The sequence below is a fragment of the Pyrgilauda ruficollis genome, unplaced genomic scaffold (genome assembly GCF_017590135.1).
Source record: "Pyrgilauda ruficollis isolate IOZ18807 unplaced genomic scaffold, ASM1759013v1 scaffold5, whole genome shotgun sequence".
NCBI classification, from domain to species: domain Eukaryota; kingdom Metazoa; phylum Chordata; class Aves; order Passeriformes; family Passeridae; genus Pyrgilauda; species Pyrgilauda ruficollis.
Window position 1 is genome coordinate 1637347 of NW_024526599.1, and position 27685 is coordinate 1665031.

General features: G+C 41.3%; 1 protein-coding gene across 1 annotated transcript in view; it reads left to right on the forward strand.

The window, feature by feature from the left end:
- Nucleotides 1–27685, forward strand: part of LOC121360351 (glutamyl aminopeptidase) — a 63905-nt gene that overhangs the window by 19127 nt on the left and 17093 nt on the right. Inside the window, exons 8-20 of the mRNA XM_041480129.1 lie at nucleotides 2123–2188; nucleotides 3569–3634; nucleotides 4723–4874; nucleotides 6077–6156; nucleotides 7887–8014; nucleotides 8133–8188; nucleotides 9027–9177; nucleotides 9998–10071; nucleotides 10177–10278; nucleotides 10390–10560; nucleotides 12369–12509; nucleotides 13308–13386; nucleotides 13630–13767. Of these exons, the coding sequence (XP_041336063.1) occupies nucleotides 2123–2188; nucleotides 3569–3634; nucleotides 4723–4874; nucleotides 6077–6156; nucleotides 7887–8014; nucleotides 8133–8188; nucleotides 9027–9177; nucleotides 9998–10071; nucleotides 10177–10278; nucleotides 10390–10560; nucleotides 12369–12509; nucleotides 13308–13386; nucleotides 13630–13767 (1404 nt within the window). The remainder of the gene's footprint in view (nucleotides 1–2122; nucleotides 2189–3568; nucleotides 3635–4722; nucleotides 4875–6076; nucleotides 6157–7886; nucleotides 8015–8132; nucleotides 8189–9026; nucleotides 9178–9997; nucleotides 10072–10176; nucleotides 10279–10389; nucleotides 10561–12368; nucleotides 12510–13307; nucleotides 13387–13629; nucleotides 13768–27685) is intronic.

Consider the following 27685-nt stretch of genomic DNA (forward strand, 5'->3'; position numbering starts at 1 on the left):
AAAGAGAAAGTCTTTGTGTAGATTTAGCTCAAATTACTGTTGGTATTTATATATAAATGCGTGACAAAATTAGCTTGTTTCTTTTTGGCTTCTCTTTTGTATTTTTCTTTTAAAAACCATCTTCTCATGATAACATTAATCACTGAACAAATAAAGCATAATTTGGAATGCTCTCTGTTAGTCTTACCAGAACAACCAGAGAGCTTATCCAATCCTAAAACCCTAATGAATTGCCTAAGGGTCTATGGAGTCATTGCAGCATATTCTGTACAAGATCCTCTAACTGCTCTAGGATTGATAGGGCATTATATGCCTAGGAAAACTCTACTAGAGTAGAGCTGGTGAGTAAACAACTAATGTACATAATTGTTTTAATCTGCTTTTAAAAAGTATTTACATCTCATCTATTTCCCAGTTTAATCCTCTCTCTTACTTTGAAAGGTTTTATTAAAGTAATAATGATGGGTTTTGTCTTAAATAAGTTCTGTTAGAAATTTGCTCTTGGACCCCCACACTTTTGGAACTTTCCAGCTACAGAAGTTTAGGACTAATCTTCCACATTTCTGCCACAAACAAATCTTGTCATGTACTTGGCAATTACTATGAAATTATGTGGGTGTTGATAAAAGACTCCCCCCATACCGCCATCAGAGAATGTCAGCTAGTCAAATTAAGGTCACTTTCCTGAGCCTCCCCAAATAGTTGTAAGAAAGGGAAGTTATTAAAATACTGGTAGTGATTTTTGTTAGGATGAATTTTTCTCAAACACACTCCATCATGAACTACAGAGGAATTACAAGGGGGGGGGAAGAGACTGAAAAATAATAGTAGAAGGTGCAAATGCATTAAAATTTAAAGCAAAAGAAGTCTCTACTGTTACCAAATGCATGTATAAGTGTGTATTTGTACTTTGGCTTTTAATATAAAAGGGAGGGGATGGTTTCTGAGAGGTGATATCAGATAAGTGGCTGAGAGACAAAGCTGAGGAACTGAGGTTCCCTAGTGCAGACTCATGGCCTTATGATCACCATTGATCATTAAGCAGCTTTAGGATTACCACTAATGGATATCTGTTCTAAATGTTACTGAATTGGTTTTGAACATATTCTATGGCAAACACATCAGATTTCTGTATCAGAAAACAGTCATCTGCTTGATGACTTGACCTTGACTCCAACAATAGCCTGAAAAGCAGTTTGAGGCATATCTGTTCAAACAGTCCCTCTGCCATGACTCATCTAGTCATTATTCTCAGATACATAAATAGATGAAACAGGATTTACTGAGAATTCAGATAATATTCTTGTTTTCATGGGACAACTGGATTTTTAAACAATTCATAGCATTAGGCTCTCGGCTGCCCCTTGATTTAGCTCAGAAAATGAAAACATGCTAATCCTAAAATTGTACTTTGCATCTTAGATGGAGTTTGCACTCCTTTTTTTTTCTTCATCATTTTCTGTACACTCTGTTCTTTGTTCCACATGGCTCTTCTACTTCTCTCTCCTGTCTTCCTTTTGTTTCTTTATTCTTTCAAGGTCCTAATTATTTGGTTTTTTTTGGTGACGTCCAAGTTAGTAACTCCTCTGATCCCAATTCTACCCTGCTTCAGAGGCCAGAGCTCTTACACTAGTCTTCAGCAAATCTCATTCCTTATCTTCAGATGGCATACCCACCCTGTAAAGTCCCAGACTTGCAGCATTTTTAGAGTTCCCTTCCTGTTGTGTGTTCATCTGAAGTCACTGCCTCTCTCAGGCTTTTCCCCTGACGGGGGTAATCCCCAGATGCCCTCACCCCTGTCCTGCTCAACACAAAACAGGGAGCCCTGCTCACACAAACTGGTGGAGTGGCAGGACAGTAAGCTGCAGCAACAGGGCTCAGGAGCTGAACATAGGAACAAGTGTCTGATCACAACTAAAGACTGATTCTCACATCCAGATTTAAGCTCCACCAGGTAGGCATGCTATCCCACAAAGAAAGTAGAAAAACCACTTCCTTAGACTGATGGGTGATTTCTATTTTTGCCTTATAAAAATACTCATTCCCATGTTGCCTTTTAGATGAATGAAAATCATGTCAGAGCAGTGTGGATTGACCTTCTCCCCTTTCCCTTTGTCCTCAGGGTGCATCGATCCTCAGAATGATTCAAGACTGGATTACACCAGAGCTCTTCCAGAAAGGCTGTCAGGTAAAGGTGGCACCAAACCTACCAGACATACAGCCTATCTTCATGTGACAGTAGCAAAGCCATTATTCAAAAAGTGAATATTAGAGATCCTGGTATTGGTAGCAAAAGTACTTAGTGGATTTCAATACTGAGTGGACAACATGGAGGGGAAGAAGTTCCATGCTCCCACAGAAGCAGGAACGTGAACTGCATAAAGATTTGATAGCCAGACAGTGATGACCTAAATTCCTGACAGCTTTTAGTGGAAAAACCTCCTCTATCTCACTGTTATCCTGTTGTCAACTGGGATCCCCTCATTCTTCTATAAAGTGTGTCTGTGGCTTCCTATGGCCAGGATCCTCCAACCCACACAAGGCTGATATGTAGGGATACTCTTAGAGGCATAAGCTCATCCGTGCCCTGATGCAGGGACACCCAGCCCTAGAAAGTCAAGGTAATAGGGAGAAGAAACTAGATACGTTGCACAGTTCACAGTCCTTTCTTGTGTCTTGGAAAATGTGGTGCTGCAAAATGACAAAATGGGAGAAAGAGCCATCCCAGAAGGAGAAAGCTTGTTTGTCCTTTATTCTGAACAGACATTGGTAACAAGCATTACAGTGCACACTTACCACATTTGTTCTTACTTCCCTCTCTCATGAAGTGCACATTTATGGGCTGCTACAAGATTGCTGTATTTTCCTGTACTTCCCCTTTCACTTATTCAATCAGAACAGTTACCCAAGATGGGAAAATACAGCCACCTTGTCTCCAAGAGCCTAACCCTTCCCTTCTGCTCAGAGCCTTCCGGAGCACCAAGGTAGGCAGCTGTGGCCAACAGCGATACAAACAGCACCATCTACTGACTGAACACCACCAGGAGCAGGCGACAGGGTAGGAAAACACCCACCAAGCAGCCGGGAAGACACAGGATGGGAATAAGGTTTAGGCATTGCAAACTGCTGAACACCATTACTCCTTGTAACAATCGTTTTGATCAAAACTTAGACGTGACTAGACTTTCCTACTTCCACTCTGAGTCCACAGGTAGCGAAATTTCATTAAATACCTTCCTCCTGCTAAACAACCTCTTACATTAGTCAGAAATTTGCAACAGGGTATAGTGGTGTCCATTTAAACAAAACACAAAGATGTCTTCAAATTTATTTCTTACTAACAAGTCACTCTGGAAAACGCTGACTTTTGGTGGTACGGGATGCATTGGACAGCAAAGGAATTTCATCAGCTGAATACTGATCCATTTAATCTCCCACTCACAGTACTACCACCCGTGTGTGCAACTGAGAGGTACTCTGTATCCCTGTACAACTGAATATGTGTATTGTTTTCATAGGCAAACAAGAAACACTGGTAGTATTTTCATGGTCTTCCATCTCTCTCTAGGCATATTTAAAGAAATACCATTTCCAGAATGCCAAGACACAACAATTTTGGGAAGCTTTAGAAGAGGTATGTTTTGCATTCACCCAAATGCTTGCTAATAAATGTTTCATATCTCACCCACTGATTTCAGTTTCTCAAACTTTTAATATTCTGTAACTCTTCTGTCAATGAGAGATCACAAGCTAGGCAGCCTACCAGTATATATATATATTTTATTTTTTTTTGCATAAGGCTGTGGGAGTGGAATAAAAGCCAAGAAAGGAGGCCTTGCTAACAAACACCCTGTCACTGAAACATTCCCCCTGCAACTCAAACTCATTTCACGTGTGTAATCACCTCTCATCCACCATCGTGCACCCCATACTGTCTCTTTTCTCCCTCCAGATTCAGGTGTTAGAAAGCTCTCAGTAGTATCAGTTCCCAAGTAATTTTCGTGCTTATATCCCTCTCTAGCTTCTGAGTCCCAGTTGGGTCATCATCTGTGCCACCATTTACTGATGTTTCCTGTTCCTTGAGGCTGGACTACTTTTTTCCATCTATCTCATTACCCCCCATTATGCTGGCATACTGCCAGATTCTTCCCTGGTATTATTTCCTTTTCTTCCAACCCTGTGGGCACGCACACAGATGAAATTGTGCTTTTGCTGTTTAGTTCCAGTCTTCTCCTTGGTCCCAGACTTCTTCCTACTCAGAACTTCCTGCTTTCTCTCTCTAGTGCTTTGCATCTTCACATCATCTACCTCATCTGGAGAAGGAAACACTAGAAGTGACCTTAACTCATTTCTCTCAGAGGTGGCATCCTCGGGAGGTAGTGATAGCTTTCTCCAGCTCCAGTTCCTAGGACAGATGTTCAGGGTTCACAGAATGAATCAAATTTTACATTGGTGCAGCTGCTGGTGGTTAATACTGGCTCTTCCTTCACACTCAAAAAAGGACACACTGCAAGAAGGCGTCTGGCTTGGTGTTCAAGTTTCCAAATTATTTCTTTCTTCAATGACAGAAACCATAAAAGGATTTAATGGAGATTTTTTTTTGTCCTGAACATGCTCTTTCCTCTGCCCCTTTCAGCTCTCCTTTTTCTTAATACCAGAGACTTTCTTTCCTTCTAGGACTGATTTTCCGTTTTCACTGCAACCTTCTTTCATCATTCATAGGCAAGTAATAAACCTGTGAAGGAAGTCATGGACACATGGACTAGGCAGATGGGCTACCCTGTTTTGGAGATGGGAGATAATTCAATATTCACACAGAAACGTTTTCTTTTGGATCCCAGTGCAAATGCTTCTCATCCTCCTTCTGATCTTGGGTAAGTTCCTACTGCAAATGTTGATTCAAACCAGGTAGAAACTAACTAAAATGTACCTCATTAAATGCATTTACCAAAACTAGTTAAATAAACCAAACCAAAATAAAAACACCCAAATGAACAAAACAAAAAACAACAACAAAAACAAACAAACAAACAAAAAAAGCCAAAACCATCCACAAATAAACAAACAAAACCTCAAAAACCTATATGGGTTTTCTCTTGGGAAACACAATACCTCTCTAAATTCCATTGTAGTAAGCTCCATGAAAGAGCTAGTAAAACTAGAAGTGTATAAATCTGGTAAGATATTTTGTTTAGGAGATAACAAAACAATAATTCTCTCTTCCTGGAGGTAGGAGGAGATATTATAACCTTTTTTTTTTTTTTTCTGGAAGGTAGTGACCATTTACTTAACCCACGGTCATAAAGATAATATATATTTCCCATAGCATTTGTCACCAAGGGGAAATCTCCCTGGGATGAAGTACAACATACTATGTAAGAGCAGCTGACTGTTCAAAAGGGCTTAATAATTTTAGCAGCCCTATGCAGGTGGCTGATGTTATGCTCACAGCGTGCTCTGCTGTCCCACATCCCTGATTGCCTGGTCACAGTCTTGTGCTGTGGCTCCATTCCTGCCCAAATTTCTCATCTCTGTCCTGGGCTTGCCCTGGAGTGAGGAATCTGCACCTACCCAATAAAGGTATACAAGGAGCTGAGGAGCAAGAGGTAAGGTCTCATTTGCCTCCCAGTGCTTTTTAATGAAGGAATTAGGGTTGTCTTGGAGAAGAAAAATAGGCTGGAAAAGGCAAGAAGCCCTATTAACTGTATCACAGTGGTTGCTTAAACTCCTTCATTTTTTCCATCTGTAAAAAAACTTTTGTAATACTTAACCATTTATTTCAAGTCAGCATTGCAAAGATTAACTAGTGTCTGCACAAAGCCCTAGACACATCAACATTAACCTTTACATCAATTATTGACATATAATCATCTTTTACTAAATCTGTTGCGTTGTGTCCTGCTAGAATATTGCCTGACATTATTTAGTAAATGTATATGTTCATAAGCACAAGTCAACTTCAAAAAACAAGATGTAAGCATTAAAATAAACAAACAAATAAAGACATATTGAAGGGGTTTTTTTATCATTTGGCTTCAAATGTAATTTGATTTTCTTTCCCATTAAATAATTTCAGTTACAAATGGAATATACCAGTCAAATTTGAGGGTGGTGATTCATCAGAATATATTTTCTACAATGCATCAGATTCTACAGGTAAATGTCTTCTCTTTTAAGGATAATGAATGGATGAAACTTTTCCATATAATGTACAAAAAACAGAGCACAGAATGAACTTTCATACTTTCCAGTTTCAGGTCTGGGAGCTAGCACACAGCTTGGTTGTACTGCAGTTACTAGTAATTTCAGTGATAAGATTACTATTTCCCCTGTACAAACATGATGTCAATTTAGGCTCAGTTTCAGTATAGTGCTTAAGCACTGTTTAAATACAGTTCTATTCAAGGAAACATCCATGCATACTCTTAATTATAATGCACTAAAATCAATTTGGCTTAGATGTGGCCATTGTCCAGTCCAAGAAAAGAGGAGAAGTGGGAGGCTGATGAATGCTTGTGTGGCATGGTAAACTGGCAACTTGAGTTCAATTAAAGAAAAAGAACTACAAATGATTAATCACCTTTTCTTATGCTGATTTCAGAACTGAGAAAATTCCTACATGGCTCTTTTTGATCATTGCTCTTTATGCAGTCAAATCTGAATTTCTTCTACTACACCTCCAGTGGACAAAATTGTGGGGGAAAATTACTGACTTTTTTCAGATTTTAAATTACATCCCATTGAATTTCAGAAATATTACAACTGGCTCATCTTTTCTTGTACTTGTTTGTAACTTTTTTAAAATGCAATTTGTCTTTTGTTCTGGGGTGTTTTTTGTTTTTTTTTTTTAACCTGGTTGCTTAAGTATCCACGCAAAAGCAAACAAAAAATTATCTTGTGTCATGCTACAAGTCAGAAGTTAGCACAAAGAAATTTTCTTTCTCTGATTTCCACATAATCTGAGGGCTGCAAGGGGCTATTAACTTCACAAATCACGCAAAGTCTTGATTAGGTGCTTACTTCTACCTTCACAAAATTTCTGTATTGCAGGGCAAACAGCAACTGTAGGGGAAAATCCCTTTAGAAATATTTTGTATGTAACATCCAAACAGAAACGTGCTTTTAACTACAGCCACCCTCAAAACAGAGATTCAAGACCATTGTTTTCAATTGGAAATAGAAAAATTTTCATGAGTAACACCACCAACTGGACCAGACCAAGCTTCTGAGAAAGAAACATTTTCAAGTATTCATTTTAAATGGGAAAATCCTTAAACATGAGTGCTTGCATGAAGTCTCAGCCTATTTTGTAAATCTTTTATCAACAGCTACAAAAATAGAATCAAAGAAGGGTACAGGAAAGAAAAGTTAAAGTTACTTGAAACAAACTGAAAAATGAAACTAATGGAGGATAAAATATGAGAACTTTAGTAGTGCACATGAGGATGAAAAATATTTAAAAATATATATTTGAAAGAACTGCTTCCTGGCAATTTTTTACTTCTTAAGGCACTAAATCTCACTATCCTCACCCTACTCACAATGACATCCATTTCAAATTTAAGAAACTTGCTACCCCAAGTAATTACTGCAATTCATTTTTTTAAGATTCATCATCTTAAAAAAATGAATTGCAGTCTACCCCAAGTAATTACTGCAATTCATTTTTTTAAGATGAGTGCTGGCATTCATCAAAATCTGTAATTACTCATCTTTACTCAGAGCCATTTAGAAATAAATAAAGAATAAATAAAGAAATAAATTAAATTAAGGGTTGGACCTTATTTTGGACCTATTAAAACCAAATAATACTTTTGGAGTCAAGGAATCTCCAGTGAGATCTGCATCATATAAGGTGCACAAACTGATGACTGTTTGTTTTGTAGGAATTAGAATACCAGCTTCTTCTGATACTTTTGTGAACGTTAATCCAGACCACATTGGATTCTTTCGGGTGAATTATAATAGCCAAAACTGGTCCAGCTTAAGCAATCTTCTGCTCCAAAACCACACAGTGAGTGTTGTAATGTCTAACCTGTCTGGTGGGTCTCATATAAGAGGTCTGTAGAGGCTGGGGTTTTTCTGCAAATATTCTGTATATTCTTGATCCCTCTTTTCCTCTTTTCATACAGAGGTTTTCATCTGCTGGTCGCGCAGGGATTTTGGATGACGCCTTTTCTTTAGCAAGGTAAACTAATTCTCTACAGAGATTTCAACACAAGTTTTTCACTTTCTGTTGCCTAATAATTAGAATTCACGTAACCCAGGTGGCTGAAAGAAATTTTCTGACTTTGGTATGAGCTTTAATTCTTTGTTGCTTTATCTTGTCCTCCAAAAGGGGTGCATTTAAGTATGAATTGTCGACTTGCATTACCATTGCAATCACGAGAAGTGCTCCCTTTCGGTACTGGCAAGAAAAAAAAGCAGGCTTTAATTGCACAGGTCTTAGAAAGGGGTGTATTCTCCATATAATTAACAATAATGGAAGCACTCCAGAAGATGTTAGGTATCCAGAAAAGCAGAGGCATGCCTACAGTGCATACCAAGGCATTTATTAGCTACCACCTCAGCTAGTAGTTTGTTTAGAAACTTGATTGGAAACTTCTAGATCTTGTGCCCAGCCATGCTGACACAGATAAATTTTAGACAATCTGTAACAGCCTCTAATTCCAAGTCTCCTCAGCCTTTCAGGATGTTGTCAACCAGCAATTCCTTTCTTTTTTTTTTTTTTTTTTTATATTAATGTCAGGTAGTTAAGGGCTGCCCACTTCTAGGCACACTGGGCTGCTGCACAATGCTAGCAGTCTTCTCACAACAGCGCAACTCCTACGGTTAGGCATCGATCCATAGTGATCCTTGGTTATCTCTTTGGAAAACACCTTCCAAGTTACATTCCAGACTACTTTCTCCCTCACAAACTTTACTATTTCAGGCCTTCTAAAGTAAATAGTAAATCTAATATCTTTGGAGAAGCAAGTTCTTCAAATTAATTAAAATAACAGAAGTTATGTTTTCTCCTTCCACAGACCTGGACGTGTGAATTACACTGTTCCCCTGGAACTCACAAAATACCTGGAAAAGGAAACAGACTATTTACCTTGGAATAGAGCTATATCAGCTGTAACTTACCTTGCAAACATGTTTGAAGATGATGAAAATCTCTACCCCCTGTTTCAGGTGATGAAGCAAAATAAAAGCCAGTCTGGCTTGGGACCACTGAATCTGATAATTCAGAATTTCTCACAAGAGTAATGTATGTGTTCATAATGCTGAAGTTTGTAATATGTTCGTAACTGAAGTTCAAGTGATTTTCAGTGTTGCTGGACTATTAACATTTACTTTTCATTACTATTCTCTTAAAAAAAAAAAAAAACAAACAAAAAAACCTCTAAACACTGCTTTGTAGTGGTATCTGTCTGAATTACCTGGATTCAGCATTCAGGACCATGCACTTGGAGAAAAGACATTATGCCTAATTATTCGTATAATCTGTCACCATAAGGCATGTTACAGGTATTTATTAGTCAAGGCTGTCCTGCATTCAATAAAGAAGCATGTATAGGGCAGCAAAATCTCAAACACCTGTCCTCAGTACAAAGGATGGCTATATCTCCATGTGGCAGTGAGTAGGTTTGTTAGTTGACCTAAAATACTGAACATGGTTTAATGGTCACTAAAGTAGGTATGTCTTGAACTATCATCTCTGGAAAGCAGTTGTGGCAGTGTGTCCTTGCTATAACCCCAGCCTTCATCTGGGAACACAGACAAGGTTGGAGAGAAGCAGGTTGGCTTTGTCCTATCTGCACATCAGTATTGCAAGCATTCAGACTTGGCATGCTATGGGGGTCTGGAAAGATTGTGTGTGTGCCTGTTCATGTAACTTTTCATTCAAGAGATGGTAGTTCTGAGAAAAAATGAAGAAGAACAAACTATGAAATTAAATGTATTATTATTTAAAGAAATTACACATGTAAGCAACACCCTTTTTCTACTTCAGGAATATTTTCGCAAACTGGTAAAACCAACTGTGGATAAACTGGGCTGGGAGGATTCTGGAGACCATTTGCAGAGGTGAGACAACCTTTATTTTTTCCTTCTCATGTTATTGATGCATTCAAACAATAGTTAGCAGTAGGAAAAAATCCCTCTCACTCTCTCTCTCTCTCCCTTTCCAAGGCTTCTTCGTGCATCTGTTCTAGACTTTGCCTGCAGTATGAATGACCCAGAATCTTTAAGCAGTGCTTCTCAGCTCTTCGATAGATGGTTACGAGGACAAACGTGAGTGCTCATGTCTTTTGTGGTTTGTGAAGAACACAGCATGTGTCTGGGTACCACTGATCTCAAGTAGGAAAGGGGGAAGAATATTTAAGTACTGTTTCTTCATTTTAGTATTCCTGCAAATCTCCGACTCATAGTATATCGCTATGGGATGCAGAACTCGGGGAATGAGACATCATGGAATTACATGTTCGACAAATACCAAGAAACTTCATTAGCCCAAGAAAAAGAAAAGCTGCTATATGGCCTGGCATCAGTGAGGAACATCACCCTTTTGGACAGGTGATTTAAACACACACAGATTTCTGTTTTCCTACAGAAGCAACTGGTCGATGTTTGCTCATTCCCCTCTTACTCTCATCTGTGCTGTCATTTTGGTCAGATTACAGCATGAGGAATGCAATACATTTTCAAGACCAGTTATCTAACATGCCCCTCTGAGATTGTACTATGGCAGGAAAAAAAGCCTTCTTCTTTTAGTGGAAAGATATTGAAGACATTGTAGTTGCTGCACACAATCAACAACTTTCAGCTCTTCCAACAGTGTGTTCACCCTGTGCAATTTTAGTTGCTTAATAGTTAATTATCAGGAGTAAATTAGTCATCCATTTCCTCTTTAATCAGTGAAGAGAGGCTAGACCTACAAAGCACTGCTTATCCCAGACCAGGAAAGGGGCTTAAAATCAATGGAAAGAATTGCTTTTGGGTGTTGTCAGTCACCCTCCATTAGCTCCAGCTTGCTTAACCTGGATGTCTACTTTCTAACTAGCTAAAATTAGGCAAATGGCCTTGAGCAATTGTTATTAACAGTCCTATGAAGGCATCCACGTGAACTTGCAATGCTCCTTGAGGTGCTGTGCAGAAGTGCTCAAGCTAGAACCAAAAATGTTGAATTCATGCTGCCATGGCAATGATGAGGAGTCTGGATACTGCCCCAGAGTGGTCCAGCAGACTGTCCAACTTGGCAGGTATCTCACCAGGCTGTCACCCTGCATAGGCACACTGGCTTAGTCTGATAACTTAGGCTTATCTGATAACTTTGCATGTTGTTGTATCATGTAGCACTCCTGCAAGCAAACATCTACACCAGGGCCATTCACCACTGTATTGGATGGAGCCCTACCTAAATATCATAACATGGAGCAGCCTCAGCTTGAAAGAGTTCCAAGTTTAAAGGAGGTGAAACAAGGAAGTATAGGAGATTCAAAAATATTCAGAAAGAGTAAATGTAAGATTTAGAGTAATTGAAATAACAATAGGAAGCAGCTGCATTCCTAAATTCTTGTGACTGCAACAGCCATAATCTAAAGCCATTAAACAGCTAATGGCTGACATGATTAAGACATGAATTAATTAGCTAGATCAGACTATATTTGCAGAAAATAAAAAATCCCTCCTAAAGCAAGAAAAGCTTGTCTCTCAATTTACTATTAAAATAACAAACAAGGAGGGAAGAGCAAACAGATTGAAGAAAATTGTCCATTACATATAGGGAAAAAGAAGAAAATCCTTAATCTCAACACACAACAGTTTGAAAGGGTGTTCTTCTGCAGCTGCTGCTGTGAATCCATGACCATGCTACTCATCTCCCTGCAAACATGTATGCTTCACCCCACCAGTGAAAACCATCTGTGCCATAACTGGAAGTATAGCTGCAGCACTTGCAGGCATGCTCTGCCCAAATGAATTTTATTTTTGTATGGGTAAAAGTTTCCAAACAAACAGCACAGATGTCAATGTAAGCAAGTCACCTGTGCGTGTATTCATGGTCCCTGTAAGATCTTTAAAGTCTGGACTACTATGGTTTTGGTGCTTGGCTTAACAGGCTGAACTACTAACTGATCTAGTCTTGTTTTCTCTATTGCATTAAAATATAGGAATAATAATGGGGTTTGGCTATTTTCAAGTAAAGACATAAACTCTATCTACTTTGCTAAAGAGATTCCTAACTAAGATTTCTTTCAATACAATTATCTTTTGACACAAGTTACATTTTAGTTCTGTATTCTTTACCTTTAAAATGCTGTAGGAAAAAAATAATATTCGTGTTCGGAAATGGTTCTCATCGATTCCTATGGCATTTCCCTTAGATATCTGAAATATATTTACAATACCAACCTCATCAAAAGCCAAGATGTGTTCACGGTCCTGAGATACATCTCATATAACACCTATGGGAAAACAATGGCCTGGGACTGGATACGACTGAACTGGCAGTACTTAGTTGACAGGTACTCTAATGAACTCATGGGAATCTACATCCACCTGTAAATCTTGTTACATGCCACGTTTTTCTGTGTTTTCATTGTACACTTATAACCACTGACCTTTGCAAAATGAAAACTGAAAGCTTATTCAACACAATTATATTCATTTGCTGTGGAAAAACTACTTTGTTGCTAACTTGAAAACCATTATTTCCTTAAATGATCACTACCAGTAAATGGTGATCGAGGAGAGAAAGTTTTACCAAGGCCACAGAAATCTGGTTATTGCATGGAAATTACTGAATCAAGTCACCACTCTTGTGACTGATTTCATACCAAGAAGATGGTATAAAATGGAGGTTTTTAAAACCTTTATTCTAATGGTAACAGCAAGTGGCAGACAGACAGATGAGCAGTGGAAGTAATCACAAACCTTTTAGCTTTTCTCTTCAATATTTGAGTGACTTATTTCTCCTTCCATCTCCTTGTTAAGTGCTTGGTGTGGGCACAGAAAGAAAGCACACTTGCAAGCCTAGAGCTGTGATCTGGACAGTTTTTGTATTGCAGAGCACAATGTTCCTAACTTCCAGCCTGAGACAAGCAGTAATTACTTTAAAAAAAATTATTCCACCATAAGAGATCACTCCATTAGTAAACATACTTAAGAACAGCTCAGATATTATGTAGGAGTGCTGTTTTTTCAACTATTTCAAAAAATGCTGAAATTTGAGTGTACCTGTTTTATTGTAACACAGTTATAAGTTTAAGCTTCAGATTATTATGGTTTTGTATCAAACATAATTTATTAAATTGTTTTTCTAGATTCACTATAAATGACAGAAACCTTGGTCGAATAGTAACTATTGCCCAAAACTTCAACACTGAGCTCCAGCTTTGGCAGGTATGATGACATCAATTCTCTTGAATTTAAGTCAATATATTTAACTATCTTCTGGACAAGAAACTTTTTTTTTGTCCTCTAAATGCTTAAAGCAGCAGGAGTAAACTGTAAAACTATTCCAGTGCTACTAGCATGAGCTTATAGATCTCTCCCAGTCAGAATTACCCCTGACTGTATCTTTATAAAAAGCCGCTTGCCCAATAGCAGCATTATTTACTTCACAATTCCTTTTCTCTTTTCCAGATGGAAAATTTCTTTGAAAAATACCCTAATGCTGGGGCAGGAGAAATGCCCAGGAGTCAGACACTAGAGCAAGTGAAGAGCAACATTGAATGGCTGAAAGAAAATAAGGAGGAAATACAATCATGGCTGAAAGGCACAGTAAGGCTTCAAAGTCTTACTTTGTGAAAAAGATCAGGCACTCAGATCTTCAAAGATGTTTAGCAATGTGGATTTCTCGCCCAGGTACCTTAGAGGACTAAGACTTAATATTTTTTTCTACAAACACTCAGGAGACCACTGCCAGAGCAATGTTGGTGTAGTTGCTTAGCAGGAATAGCTTCATATGTTGAGAGCTGAATTTGCCTGAACAGATTTAAAGTCATTTAAAGCAGAAGTGATGGCAGAACTTGTCCTTGCTGATCACTCTGGTCTCACTCTTTATGCACACCACTCTGAAAAACTACTTCTTGGTTTGCACAGAAGTATGTCTAGTATACTCAGGGATTCCTTTCCAAGTGCACCTCATAGGAGCTTTCTCCTGAAGGAAGGGGAATTAAGCAGTAGTTTTGACATTGTCTGAAAATCATCCCCTATATTCATAGCTGTAAAAATTCTATGTCTGGGATTTAGGTTTGCTTTCTGATACTACAGAAAGGCCAGTTAAGCTTTCCTCTCAACTGATTTTTGAAGTTTAACTATTAGTACACAAGGGATCAATATTATCAACTGCTTTTTCAATGTTATTAGTTGGGATTCTGTGGCTTAGGATAAGGGTTGTCTTGGTTGCTTTTGTCTTATTTCTAAATCTTTAAAAAAAAAAAAAAAAAAGATAACTTGTGGCAGCCAATACTGCAAACAAGACATGCTTTACTTACTGTTTGTTTTCTTATAGAAAAATAAAATTTAAAAATCTACATGAAGTCTCTTTCTAATGAAATTATGAAATATTATGGGTTATAGAAGAACAGCTGTTATATAGTTCAGCTGTGCTGTACATAATAGCTTCAGTGACTTCTGGGGGGGGGGACACAGAAAAAATGGGAAATGCACCCAGAGGGATCAGACGAATTGCACTGCTGCAGCTGAGTCTATTGCAGGACTACAGACAGCAAAGAAAGAATTCTCAGTCCCAAGTCCCTCTGCCCTTGTGATGCTGGAGAAAGCATCGGGGTACTCTGTCTTTCTCTCCCAAGCTGTAAGCTGGGGGGTTTTGGAATTCCCATATTTCCATGTGCTGTGTCCTGACACTGGACAAGCAGCAAATGTGAGCACCTCCTTGCCTTCTCCCTGTTCTCCTGAGCAGAGACCACAACCAGCTAGATCCAATGTCTGTCCAGATGTCCTGGGAGCAGGATCACAGAGCACCTCATAGTAGGTAGCCCAGGGAGATTTCATGCACAGCTGTCAGGAAACTCTGCAGTTGGATTAGAGGACAGAAGTATGGAAAAGCACTTTGCTTACCTTCATTCTGCAATGCTATTCAAAGGGAAGGGGAGGTGACTGTAAGGTACAGAAGTTTCGGTACAGGCTACGTGCTTGCCTCTGGGCCTTGGTACAGCACAGAGGATTCCAGAACAACTTATATAGTCCCAGATGGAAACACTTTACTCCACTTCCACACTTCACTCAAGGCTGGTACGGTTTTATGCCTCTCTCTAGACACCCAAATAGCTGCAACAAGCCCAGACAAATGTGGTGACAAAGTCAGTTGTCCTATTGAGCTGATTTTGGCTGGGATAGAGTTAATTTTCTTCACAGTAGTTGGTGTGTTTTTCATTTGTACTGGAAACAGCGTTGATAAAACAGAGATGTTTTCATTACTGCTGAGCAGTGCTTACAGTGTCAGGGCCTTTTCTGCCTTTCACACCACCCCACCAACAAGGAGACTGAATGTGCATGAAGTGGGAGGGGACACAGCTGAGACAGCTAATCCCAACTCACCCACAGGATATTCCATACCACAGCATATTCATGCTGAGGTATGGAATACAGAGATGGAGGGGAGAGCAAGGAAGGGACAGACATTCAGAGCGATGGCGTTTGTGCTTCCAGGTAGCCATTATGTGTGATGGAGTTCTGCTTTCATAGAGATGGCTGAAGACCTGCCAGCTCTTGGGAAGTGGTGAAGGAATTCCTTGCTTTGCTTTACTTGCATTCACAGCTTTTGCTTTAATTAGCTTTTTAATTATTAAACTATCTTCATCTCAACCCATGAGTTTTCTTGGTTTTACATGCTCAATTCTCTTCCCCATCCCACCAAGAAGGAGTGGGCGAGTGGCTGTGTGAGGCTGAGATGCCAGCTGGGGTTAAAACACAAGACCTGTCAAAGGAAAATGTCAGTCATTTGCCTCCTGCAAACAAAACACGGCAGGATTTTGACTAACAGTGGTTACAACTTGTTAGAGACACCAGCTGCTCTTCAAGGTGAGGAGGTGGCAAAGGGCCAGGCAATTTCTTCCAGTTTTTTCTTGTTGCTCAGATTCACACACAGAGAACAGTGAAAGTGAAGCAGCTGCACACACCCAAAACTACCAGCAGCAGACAGGGAGCAGACTGTCCTTGGGCAGCTGCCAGCTCAGTACAACATACAACAACTCACCTTCACTATTTTATGCTTTTGATGAACTGAAGGAGTGGAAGCCAAACGAAAACTCTGTTGGTTTCAAGGTCACAAACAGGTTTGGTAGCATCACACAGTAATGCCATAGGTGCATTGAATCACTGTGACTATCAACAGTACAATCGTCTCTGAAATTTTTTCTGTGTACAGTATGTTTTGATTGAAGGTTTCTAGTTTCAGCTGGCCATGATGTGGAGCATTGCAAAGCCAATATAAAGATATCCAAGCACACAGCTCAGTCATTTTCCCTTTCAGAGACGATTTAATGAAATTTTGGCAAAAAGAACTGATTTTATTATTCATACGTTTCTGCCACAAGCTGCTGTAGAAAGAGAAGTATGACTATTATGGGAGTGGTACAAGATTAAGAAGTTACTTTAAGATATTTTTATCCCTTGTTACATGTAGCCTCTGCTACCACCAAGTGGGACCAGGCTGGCCAACTTTGTCAGCTACAGTAGTAGGCTTTCATCAAGGAAAACATAGGAAGTAATGAAGATTTTCTGTGATGCTGGAAAGCTACAGCAAAAGCAGCCTTCATCCAAGTCACACAGTTTCAGACAAGACACATATTGTGCATATTGTGCATCAAGTAGTAGAAAGAACAAAAAATGTTAGAGAGAGAGAACAGAAACATATCACTGAAGCACAGAAAGAAAGAGAAGCCAAGGACAAGCCTGAACAACTACTGAGCTCATGGTCCTGGGTGAATGGAGAAGGAGATTTAAAATGTGAACCAAGCAATTGCCACCTGTCATTTGATTCTCATTCTGTTCAGGAAGCTGCAAGCAATAGTAACTTTTGTGCCTGAGACACACTGGATCACAGAGAGTTTTAACTAGTGCTTGAATACTTTTGATGTTACAGAAAGGTTAGCTGGATTTCTACACTGATCTTAAGCGGGTCACGGAACACAGAAGAAAGTCCAAAAGCCCCAGAAGGCAGATGTTTTTATGAAAGGGCAAAGTTTCTGTCAATTTTAAATAATGTTCTCTAGATTATGCAGGGTTCTTGCTACCTTTAAATGGCTCATGGAGAATGTACTGCATGGCATGTGCCTCTTTCAGACTGTTTGTCCGAGATGGATAACAAATCTGGTACATGCTAAATCTTTCAGTCAGGAACTGGTGCATTTATAAATGGTCTGTGATAAGCTTAAGAATGCCAATTTGAAACTGAATCCAAAGAAATGTGAACTGTTTTAAAAAGAGATAATTTTCCCTCGGTCATTCGATCAGCAAGGAAGGAATTTCTACTGATAAGGCCGAGTGAGGGAGTGCAGAACCAGCTGGCCCCTTAGATCCACACAGCTTTTTGAGACTCTGCTGTTCCTATTGTACCACACCAAAAGCCATTGCAGGCAGTGAGGCAGAGAAACGTCTTGAGTAATCGAAGTGCAATGTGGTGGAGTTAAAGAGGGGCCACTTACCACTTCTGCAGTGTTGCCTTACACCAGAGCTCTGCAAATCTGTCTCATATCAGCTACAGCTGTGCGTCCTATAGAGCCTGAGCCCATGGGCCCCAGGAGGCTGTAAGCCTGATAGGAGCATGAAAATGCTTTATCTTGATAATTCAGGTAAAGGAACAACTGAAGACATTGTATTACTGCACAGAGCAAAAAAATTAATAGTACCAATGGGAACACTGAGGCATCTACAACTCCCCAACTCAGCCAGTTTCTAAACCAGCAGTTAAGATCACTAGGAGTATGCAGACATAAAAAAAGACCCCCACCTTAAGCATATGGTATGTCTGTTGAAATAGAACGTGACTGGGAAGTATGCCTCCAGTCTTCCCACAATAACCAGTACCATTTCTTGGCATTTTGTGTGATGGCATCTTCCAGCAGCTTTTGGGACTCAAGGTGAGAGGGAAAAAGCCAGTCTGTGCTGGATGTGAAGGATAGGAACTTATCCTGTTGCAACAACTATACCATACTGCCAGATTAAAGCTTTGTCTTGGGTTATATGTATCCAGTTACGAAAATTAGTCAAACAAGCTTGAGTTTGCTTTCCCAAGTGTTTACACAGAATCCAGTATTCCATTAGAAGTCAGTTGTCCTGGAGGTATTTCGACTTCACATCAACACCTATGGCAGTTTAATGTATACCTGTATGTGGAAAACTGGTACAGAAAGATATGGGTATATGAGTCTAAGGAAATATTCTCTAGCTCACAGGGACTACAGTGGTTCACAAGGCTGCCCAGATACCTGAATTTTTCCAATATGTGCTTTGGAAAAAAAAAAGAAAAAAACCCTACAGATATAATTATAAAGCATCTGAAATATATATATATGGTTCAGGTAAATCTGAGAGTTTCTGGCTTCCCAGTGTACATTCCAAAGAGTCATGAGGAAAGAGCAAATCCTGAAAAATATGACCACAATATAGTGTGAAAGAAAATTACATGACTTCTGTTGCTGCAGCAATGTCTGTTGTGCTTTTAACACACCTAAAATCTAAAAAATACCATTAGTAAGTAGCACTCATTAGTTTCAGTAATCCATCACTTGCAGAAAACCTTTCCATATCAACCCTCTAACCTTCACAAACTGATATCCAGAGACTGCTACCAAGCTGACATCTGCTTGCTGATGGTTTAATGATGCTGAAACAATATGCATGGATTGTATCAAAAACCAGGTAGCCAGGCAAAGGAAGATATCCAGGCATGAGAGAGGACTGGAGTCTAACTCTTCAAAAGGAAGGCTGGAGGCACGTGGTCATTATTTTGGTAAAAAGCAAAAGTTAATGTGAAATAGACGTTGCAGTTGTAAGTGCTATATCCACCACACAACCTTCACCCTGCTTAAGCCATCAAGGTTCATTTTCCTTTGAAGATGGATGAGATGGCCAGCTGACTTCTAAATATCCTTGCCAATATTTTCTTTAACTGTTTGCAGTGAACAGAGGGACTGGCCACTGACATGATTTCTTCCAAGGAGTGCACGGCCAGATGTGGGTGATGAGATTCTGCCATTCCAGAACTCCCATTCTGTTTTGCCTACTGTCAAATGCATTTGCACACCACAGGTCAGCAAGAAAGCCTCTAAAACCATGGACTACAAACCCCTGAGCTACAGAGCTCACATCTGTAGCAGCTCTGCAACTTAGGGCTGTTTTTTATGTCTTTCTAAAAGAAGAATCCTGAAACAAAAAAACTTCAGGATGCATTTTGGGGGGCTGCTAACACATCTATTAGCCAGAGGAAAAGTTGAGATACCTCATGCCAAAAAAGGCGTCAAGCTGTAGGTCAAGTTCTCATAAGCCAAAAGAGCTACTGTGGCAACCTAAGAGGAACATTTTCCAGGTGTCTGGTGGGCAGCCAAAAACTGATTGGATTCATTTATTTTAGCAAATAGTCACTTTCAGCAAACTGAAATTATGGCCCACCCAGGTTCCTTAAGCAAATTCAGCTGGAGAAAACACTACGGACCCAAAGTTACATAAACCCTGATGAAAAGTCATCACCCCCGCTTTTTCTTGGGCTGGAGCACTTGCAAAGAAAGCAAACAGATCAAGGCTCAATTCTGCCTCCTCCAAAGAAATGCACATGAATTCTTCCACATGACTCTACTGGGCCTGGTCTTTCAAATTTTCGCTTAAATAATAGCCAGAATCAAAAGTAATTAGTATCTTCCTAGTTTGTTGCTTCACATCAGCACCTGAGAATACAGGCATTTTTACTAGCATTTTATTACAGAGTATTTTTATCCTTACTTTAAATAAAGATGGATACCTTCAACAGAGGCTGCTAATAAGCCCAGATCTTTATCAGTAGGCCCTAAGTAATTAGAAATGTAAAGGAGAACCATTTCATAGTACAGTAGTGTGAGTAATAGCCTGAAAGGGCAGGCATGTGGCTTAAAATTCTCTCCCGCAGAAACAATAATTCATGAAGTCCACTTCCCACACAAGATCTCCAACCACTGCATGTAAGAGGCATTCCTCTCCTCCAATGCTCTTGCAAATGTAGCCCTTATTTTACCCTACCACCTCAAGGACTCCAAACCAAAATGCTCAGTCCTGTGCAAGAGAATATTTCTATGTCAGATGAGACAAGACTTCAGGTTTTCATTTCTTCAGCAGAAAACAAATCTTCCTTCAAGCTATATAGAAACACACTCCTCCTTTATTCAGGAGAAAAGCAAACAAAAATGTGCTCCTCCACTCAGTGCCCCAAAATAACATGACTGTTGGCTTCACAGACATGTTGTTCAGCTGCTGGCGCAACTGCAACAGAGGAAAGAGAAGCTCCAGGCAGGAAAGACAACCAGTGCAAACTAGGTTAACCAGAGCAAACTACCCCCTCAGGTATCACCTTAGCCACAAAACAGAAGCACACAATTGAGCAATTTGAGAAGGGCTGATGCAAGCTGGGGCTGGTTTTAATGAACAAAGAGTCAGTCACCAAGTGTTACAAAAAAGAACAGCCAGCAGCAGAGCAAACACATAACTAACATTTAAATGCCACAACCAAGGGCAAGGTCAGCCATGGCTAAAATCAGATTGTAGGAGGGGGAAATCAGGTACCACACGAAAGGGCACATCTCAGCTGGCACTAGCATAGCCCAGTCAGAAAGCCAGGGCTAGGCCAAAGGATGGCTTTCATGTAAGCAAGGTGCTGCACTAACACACCAATATGGTGCCTTCTGTGCTGCACTCCAGACAGACCCTGCCTCATGTCCCCTACTCATGCTGCAAATGCACAACTAGGAGAAAACTGGGCAGAGCAAGAAGGGTTTGGCCATCTTTGCATTTTGAATGAATGGAGAACAACTCATTTAGCCAAAACTGCTCATTCCGCTCTAATGGATGTGTGGGTTTACTGAGGAAAAAGACATTTTTGGGGTGCCTGCCAGGCTGCCAAGGTGAACATGGAAACAGTGTGCAGGACAGGGAAACAGAGAGGCAGTTAAGTTACCACAGCAAGTTGGCACACGTGTCCTAGTGACACACACACAGCTTGTGTTTTGTTTATTTAAACACTCTTGGCTTAGAGGCTAACAGTTCTGCAGAAAATATTTAGGAGTCCTTTGCAAAATATTGAAGGTATTTTTATTCTTTAGTCGGGACTCCTTGCATAAGAGATTAATGCAATCTGTCCAAAACAAATCAGATGGGGAAGATTAGGGAGAGGAGAAAAAGCAAGCATCGGAAAACATATTAGTGAAGTATCATTAAGTTTTTACTATGAGAAATACATTATCCTAAAAACATAACAATATCCCAAAAGCAAAACATAAATTTCTGACTATAATTTTAGGAGTTATTGCTCAAATATTTCTTAAAATGCAATACAAAAAAAATTGATCTATTTGCTGTGTTCACTAGAAAAACAATGAGAATTGGTGGTCTGGGAAATATGGTTTGTCCTTGCATTGGATTGTAATGGCTAGAGTGATTTTATGGTTAAACAAATCTTTAGCAATGGAAATAAATAGGATAATCATGAAGATGCATCATGGTGATGAACTTCTTTTCCTCTTGTTAAAGAAAGAAAAAAAAATTACTTTATGGGAGATAGAGGACGTGTAGTGAATTTCTCCGTATTTTTATTTCTTCACAGTGTATTAAGAGCAGCCTCTAGTGGCAGCTGGTAGCCATTACATTTAATTATACTGGCTTTAACACCGCGCGCTGGTGCTCATACAACCTCCTTAACTATTTATAATAAATGTTCAAAAAATTAAACAAAACAGCCCCAACCTGGTCTTAGAGACCAGTCACTAGGCACACAAGGGCTTCTAAGTAACCTTGCATAAAACTACTTAACCTAGAATAAATGGTAATCATAAAGGCTAAAATTTATGGGTATTAAAAAAAAATAACATCCAACCTGTATAATAAGCTTATATGTCACTTTTTAATTTTATTTAATTCTATGCCACATTTTAATCATAACATGGCCTGGGTTGGAAAGGGCCTTAAAGATCATCTAGTTCAACCCCCTTGCTGCAGGCAGAGACCTTCCACTAGGCCAAATTGCTCAAAGGTCCTTGAACACTTGCAGGGAGGGATGGGACACTCACAGCTTCTCAATGCAGCCTGTGCCAGTGCCTCACCACCTTTGCAATAAATAATTTCTTCCTAACATCCAACTTAAAACTACTCTCCTTCTGCTTAAAGCCATCCCCTTGTCCTATCCCTACATGCCCTTGCATAATGTTCCTCATCATCTCTCTTGTAGGCTCCCCCAAGAGTCTCCCTACTGGAAGGCTGCTGTAAGGTCTCTCCAGAGCCTTCTCTTCTCCAGGCTGAAAAACCCCAACTCTTTCAGTCTGTCTTTACAGGAGAGGTGCTCCTGTCCTCTGACATCTCTGTGACCCCACACCAGTTTTGGTCCAACACGCCCTTCTGATACAGGGGGCCCAGGGCTGAACACAGTGTTCCCAGTGGGGTCTCTGAGAGCAGAGTAGAAGGGGAGAAGCCCCTCCCTCTCCCTGCTGGCCACACTGCTTTGGATGCAGCCCAGAACACAGTTTGGCTTTCTGGGCTGCAAATGCACGTTCCTTGGTCATGTTTAGCTTCTCATCCACCAGCATCCCCAAGTCCTTATCCTCAGGGACCCTCTCGATCCATTCTCTGGATCAGCCAGTGTTTGTGCTTGGGATTGCCATGACCCAGGTGCAGGACCTTGGCACTTGTCCTTGCTGAACTTTATGATGTTCACCCACGACCACCTCTCAAGCCTTTCAAGGTCCCACTGCATGGCATCCCTTCCCTCCAGCGTGTTGAGCACAGCACACAGCTTAGTGTTACTGGCAAACTGCCTGAGATGGCTTTCTGGGCTGCAAATGCACGTTCCTTGGTCATGTTTAGCTTCTCATCCACCAACATCCCCAAGTCCTTCTCCTCAGGGCCACTCTCACTCCATACTCTGGATCAGCCAGTGTTTGTGCTTGGGATTGCCATGACCCAGGTGCAGGACCTTGGCACTTGTCCTTGCTGAACTTTATGATGTTCTCCCACGACCACCTCTCAAGCCTTTCTTTCAAGGTCCCACTGCATGGCATCCCTTCCCTCCAGCGTGTTGAGCACAGCACACAGCTTAGTGTTACTGGCAAACTGCCTGAGAGTGCACTCAATCCCACTGTCCATGTTGCCGACAAAGATGTTAAACAGCACTGGTCCCAGTACCAACGTCTGAGAAATGCCACTCATCATTAGAAATTAGTGAAAATGCAAGTTATGTTTCCAAAAGCAGTGGGCACTGCCATGATGAATTAAAAGGCCAAAGACTCAGAACACAAGACAGCCACAATGAGCTTGCATACACATCTGTATACAGAAGGTGTGCTGGATTCTGGCATGATGGCTATTTTACCTCCAGCAGTTGTTTGCAACTAAAAAAAAGCTTCCTAGCAAAACCAGGCATGTGCAATTTGCAACAATCATAAATGCCCATAAACTCCCTAATATCATTCTGAGTTAGGTATTTTTTTAGCTTTTTTGCACTGACAGCAACTAAGACATTAAGGAGATATTTCATCTTCTTACAAACTTGTCTTTCTTTTTGGACGTACAGACACAAACACTTGTGCTTTAAGGGACTGTGGAAACGCACCTGTGATTGTGTGGGGTGCCCACGCTCAGCAAAATGCTGAGGGTCATGGCAGGACCCAAACAAGCTCTGGCTGCTTGAGGTGTGGCTGGGAATGGCAAAGCCAGGCAGTGTCCCCTCACAATTCTGCCAGTAGCCCACAACAATGCCCTTAACATTTCCAAAACAGGCTTATGTTTGTTTTTTTTAATCCATTGCTTTGGGGAGTCATATGTTCTTTTATTCCTCACTGAAAAGAAGTTAGGAAATATTTGTTTAAGAAGCCTGAACACCTGCCTTTAAGTAATTTGTTCATTTACAGAAGCAGGACTCATCTACCACTGCCTGTTGTATCTGCTCTCCTGCAGACGTGGCTCTGCCCAGAACTCTGGAGAATTGCTACAGTTAAGCTTCACTTATAGAAAATGAGCCCAGGTTCATGATAAGAAGGCTGGAGAGCCAGAGAGTTCAGGAATGTTGTCCCAGGCAGGACAGCAGCAAGACACCAGGCACCTGTCCTCTCAGCACCACAGGGCAGCACCTGCACAAGCAGTGCAGCCCCTCTCCCCTAGCCAGCCAGGCAGGCAGGCTGGAAGGAGAAGCTGTCAGAGGGATGAGTTCCTTCTCATGGCTGGCTTCGCATGGGCTATAGAGAACAAAACCTTGCACACAGTGGTGGGACAGTGCTCACCCTGGCAGGCACACGGGTTTGAACATCAGGTATTCAGGCATGTCTGCTGCCTCCCCTCCACTCACCTCCTGTGGTGGGGTGGCCTTGCTCTTATGCAGACTGAGGGGGCTGGGGCCTCTTCCAGACTCATCTCACACCAACTGAGCTGCTGGTTCACTGTTTTGAAGTGTAAAGCCTCTCCTGAGAGTGCAGGAGAGGCTCTGTCACTGGGCCACAGCTGAGCGGGGCTCTGTGGCTGGCATTCCCGGTAGCTGCACCCCTCCAGCACCTGGGGTGGCTCTGGCTTCATCTCCGGTCCCTGGCTCTCCTAAGGCCACCATCGCGAGGGAGATAGATCTCCCTTAGGTGTCCAGGAGACTGCCAAGAGTTTGTGTCTCCACACGCCAGGCAGGGCCACGGGAGGGAGAAGGAAAGGTCCAGGCAGCATCCCGCATGATCTGCAGCACACATTGCCTGGGCAGCACCCAAACCTCGGGCGGGTCGAGCCCCCCACACCGCTGGGGCACCCGGGAGGGCAGGGGTGGGTGGCCGCTGCTCTCCCTACAGCCACTCATCGGAAGCTAATCCAATCACCCCGCTAATGAAATCAGGCTGTGCCGCTAATGAAATCACCCTGCAGCAGCCAGCAGGGCTTCACAGCGCTGCTGCTCTCAGCACCGGGTCGGCCGTGCTGGTGGGTAGCCTGTGCCCAGCGCCCCCAGGGCTGCCCGGCAGCACGGCCTCCAGGCCTCCGCCACAGCCGGCCCGTCCTGCCAGCAGGCAGAAGGGAGCGGAGAGCAGGATGGCTCCGAACAAGACGCCCGTTTCTGGTTTTACTTCCCTGCGAGCGTGGGTTTGCTCGGGGAGCTGCTGTCCGCATGTCCTGGGAGGGGACACCGCCTCGGCGGAGCCCTCCTCAGGTGCCACATGCCTCCCCAGACCGTGTGGCACGGATGCTCAGGGAGGGAGCTGCTGTCTGCAGCACCCTGCACACCAGTCTCAGGGTGATGCTACTAATAAATGCCTCTCACAAATTAGTAGAGAAGCATCTCAGCACCCAGACCAGCACCCTGGCCTTGGCCTCTCTGGGATTTATTCCCAAATGTTTCCCAAGTATTTATCAAAGCAAGAAAGGGCAACATTTTCCTTATTAAATACTTTATTTCTGATACTATCATGCCAACAGGCTAGAAGGGGATAAAAAGAATTCTAATGCTGTTTCCTTTAAATACCTTTTTTTTTTCCTCAGGAGACTTTTGAAGATGCCACAAAATATGCCACATTAATAATTCTTTTTTACATTAAAAGCTGCTGGATGCTGGGGAGCAAACTGAAGCATCCAGATCATGTTTGAAGCAAGGTCTACCTTAAATTGGATGCTTGTTTGGGTTTTTTTCAAGCAACTTTGATCTGAAAGAAAAGAAGGAGATAGTGATAACAGTATTATTTGTATGAAACTTATTCATAGCAAAGGTTTTAGCATTCGGCAAGCCAGTGTGCTCCTCGAAAGGTCTGCTAGTTAATTGGTGTGTTGTTTAAGGGAAGATTTTAATGGTGTAGGAGGCATAAGCCTTTGTAAATAATATTATCTTAAATGCAGAAGGCCTTATCATGCACTCCTTGCTCAAGCAAGATGATCTTGGGATCATCTGGAGTTTTGTGTAAGAAGCACAGAATCAAGTCCATTATGACCCAGCTCTTAATCGAGTGGTACAGAGAAACACGTTCAAGCAGTTTTCAGGCACATCTGCTAGACATCAGTACTGCCGTGATCTCACTAGAGGGAGCAATTTATTTTGAAATATTAGTCAATATTAGCTCAGCGCTTAGCTGGGCCACCAGTGGGTCAAAATTAAGAAGACTTTTCTCAAGCAAATACACATTTTAAGATACAAAGACAAACAAGGGGAATAGAGAAATGAAAAGACAGCGATAGTTAAAAATCCCAGCTTCTGAAACAATGAGCTGTAAACAGAAAAAGGATTTTGTGTGACATATGGAGATGATTTTTATAATGTTTTTCCTCCTGAAAAAATCTACAGTAGAGGTTCTGTTCCTGTTTCCAGCAGAAATTCCTGTTTTCAGGAATTACAGATCATTTTGGTTGGCCCTGGATCTGAGATTTTAAAACATGGATAAGCTATTCCCTTTTTTTATCATTGACTGTAAAGGAAATAAATTCCCAGATGCATCGAGATTCTGAGAAGCATTGCTAGCACTCAGACTCTGTCAACAGTTCCATCTAAAACTATTATTTAATGTAGAGTCATAAACACCTTTCTGTAAACATTTATTTAGTGCCTGACAAGATCTCCTCTCTGAAGGGGTGGGGGATGGTGTTGTTCCAAAAAACCAGAGGTTTAAAACATTTTTAATGATATCTTTAAAGGCTGTGTTCTAAATCTGTCACGGTTCAATACTGTCCTTATTCAAATTCTATATTGGAGTAAGTTTGTTCTGGACTCATACAGTGCCTGGCACAGTAAGGTTCTCAGAGACCCAAGGCACTGCAGTGAAAGCAATAATACAGATTTAATACTGACTGTGTTTATGCAGTCTGACCCTGAGTACTGCTTAGCTCCTGGGTTCTGCTGTCTGGCTCAGCTACGTCTTGACTCTGTGTTGGGGTGAAATGTGGGAATGTGATCCCCGTGCTTTGCCCCCTGCCCAGTCTGGAGGGAGGGAAGGGTTTCTGTGGACTAGCAGGGAGCCAGAGTGATCTCCCTGAGGTGCAGTAACAGGGAGTACCACTGTCCCACAGGCAAGGCACAGCCACCAGGATTTAATCCCGCCTCACAAAGCCCAAATGATCAGCTTGTGCATCTGTGTGAGCAGGAGCTGGGTCTTTGTTTCATGTGCTCAGCAGTCTCTGTATGCAACATCACCGACTCTGTTTGCTCTGGTGGGTTTTTGATTTAAAAAAGCCCTAAACTTGCCATCTGGTCCACTAAAGAGGAGCCTTCTTTCTATGGAGCACCAACTGTGTGACACAATTTGCAGGATGAGAGCTGAATAGTTGTGTGTTAGTAAGTGAAATAACATCACTGCCACCTTCCAGATGCATTATTGTTATGAGCAGAAATTACAAACATCACAATTAACTAACTGGGGGTGCTGTTGGCTCTGTGCCTTATTGAAACAAAAATCAGTTGTTATTTTCCAGACCTGACACACAGACAAAGGATGGCTTACTCCCATAGCCTCGCTGCATTTCGGGACCTGGATGGAGGTGTGTGCTCCAC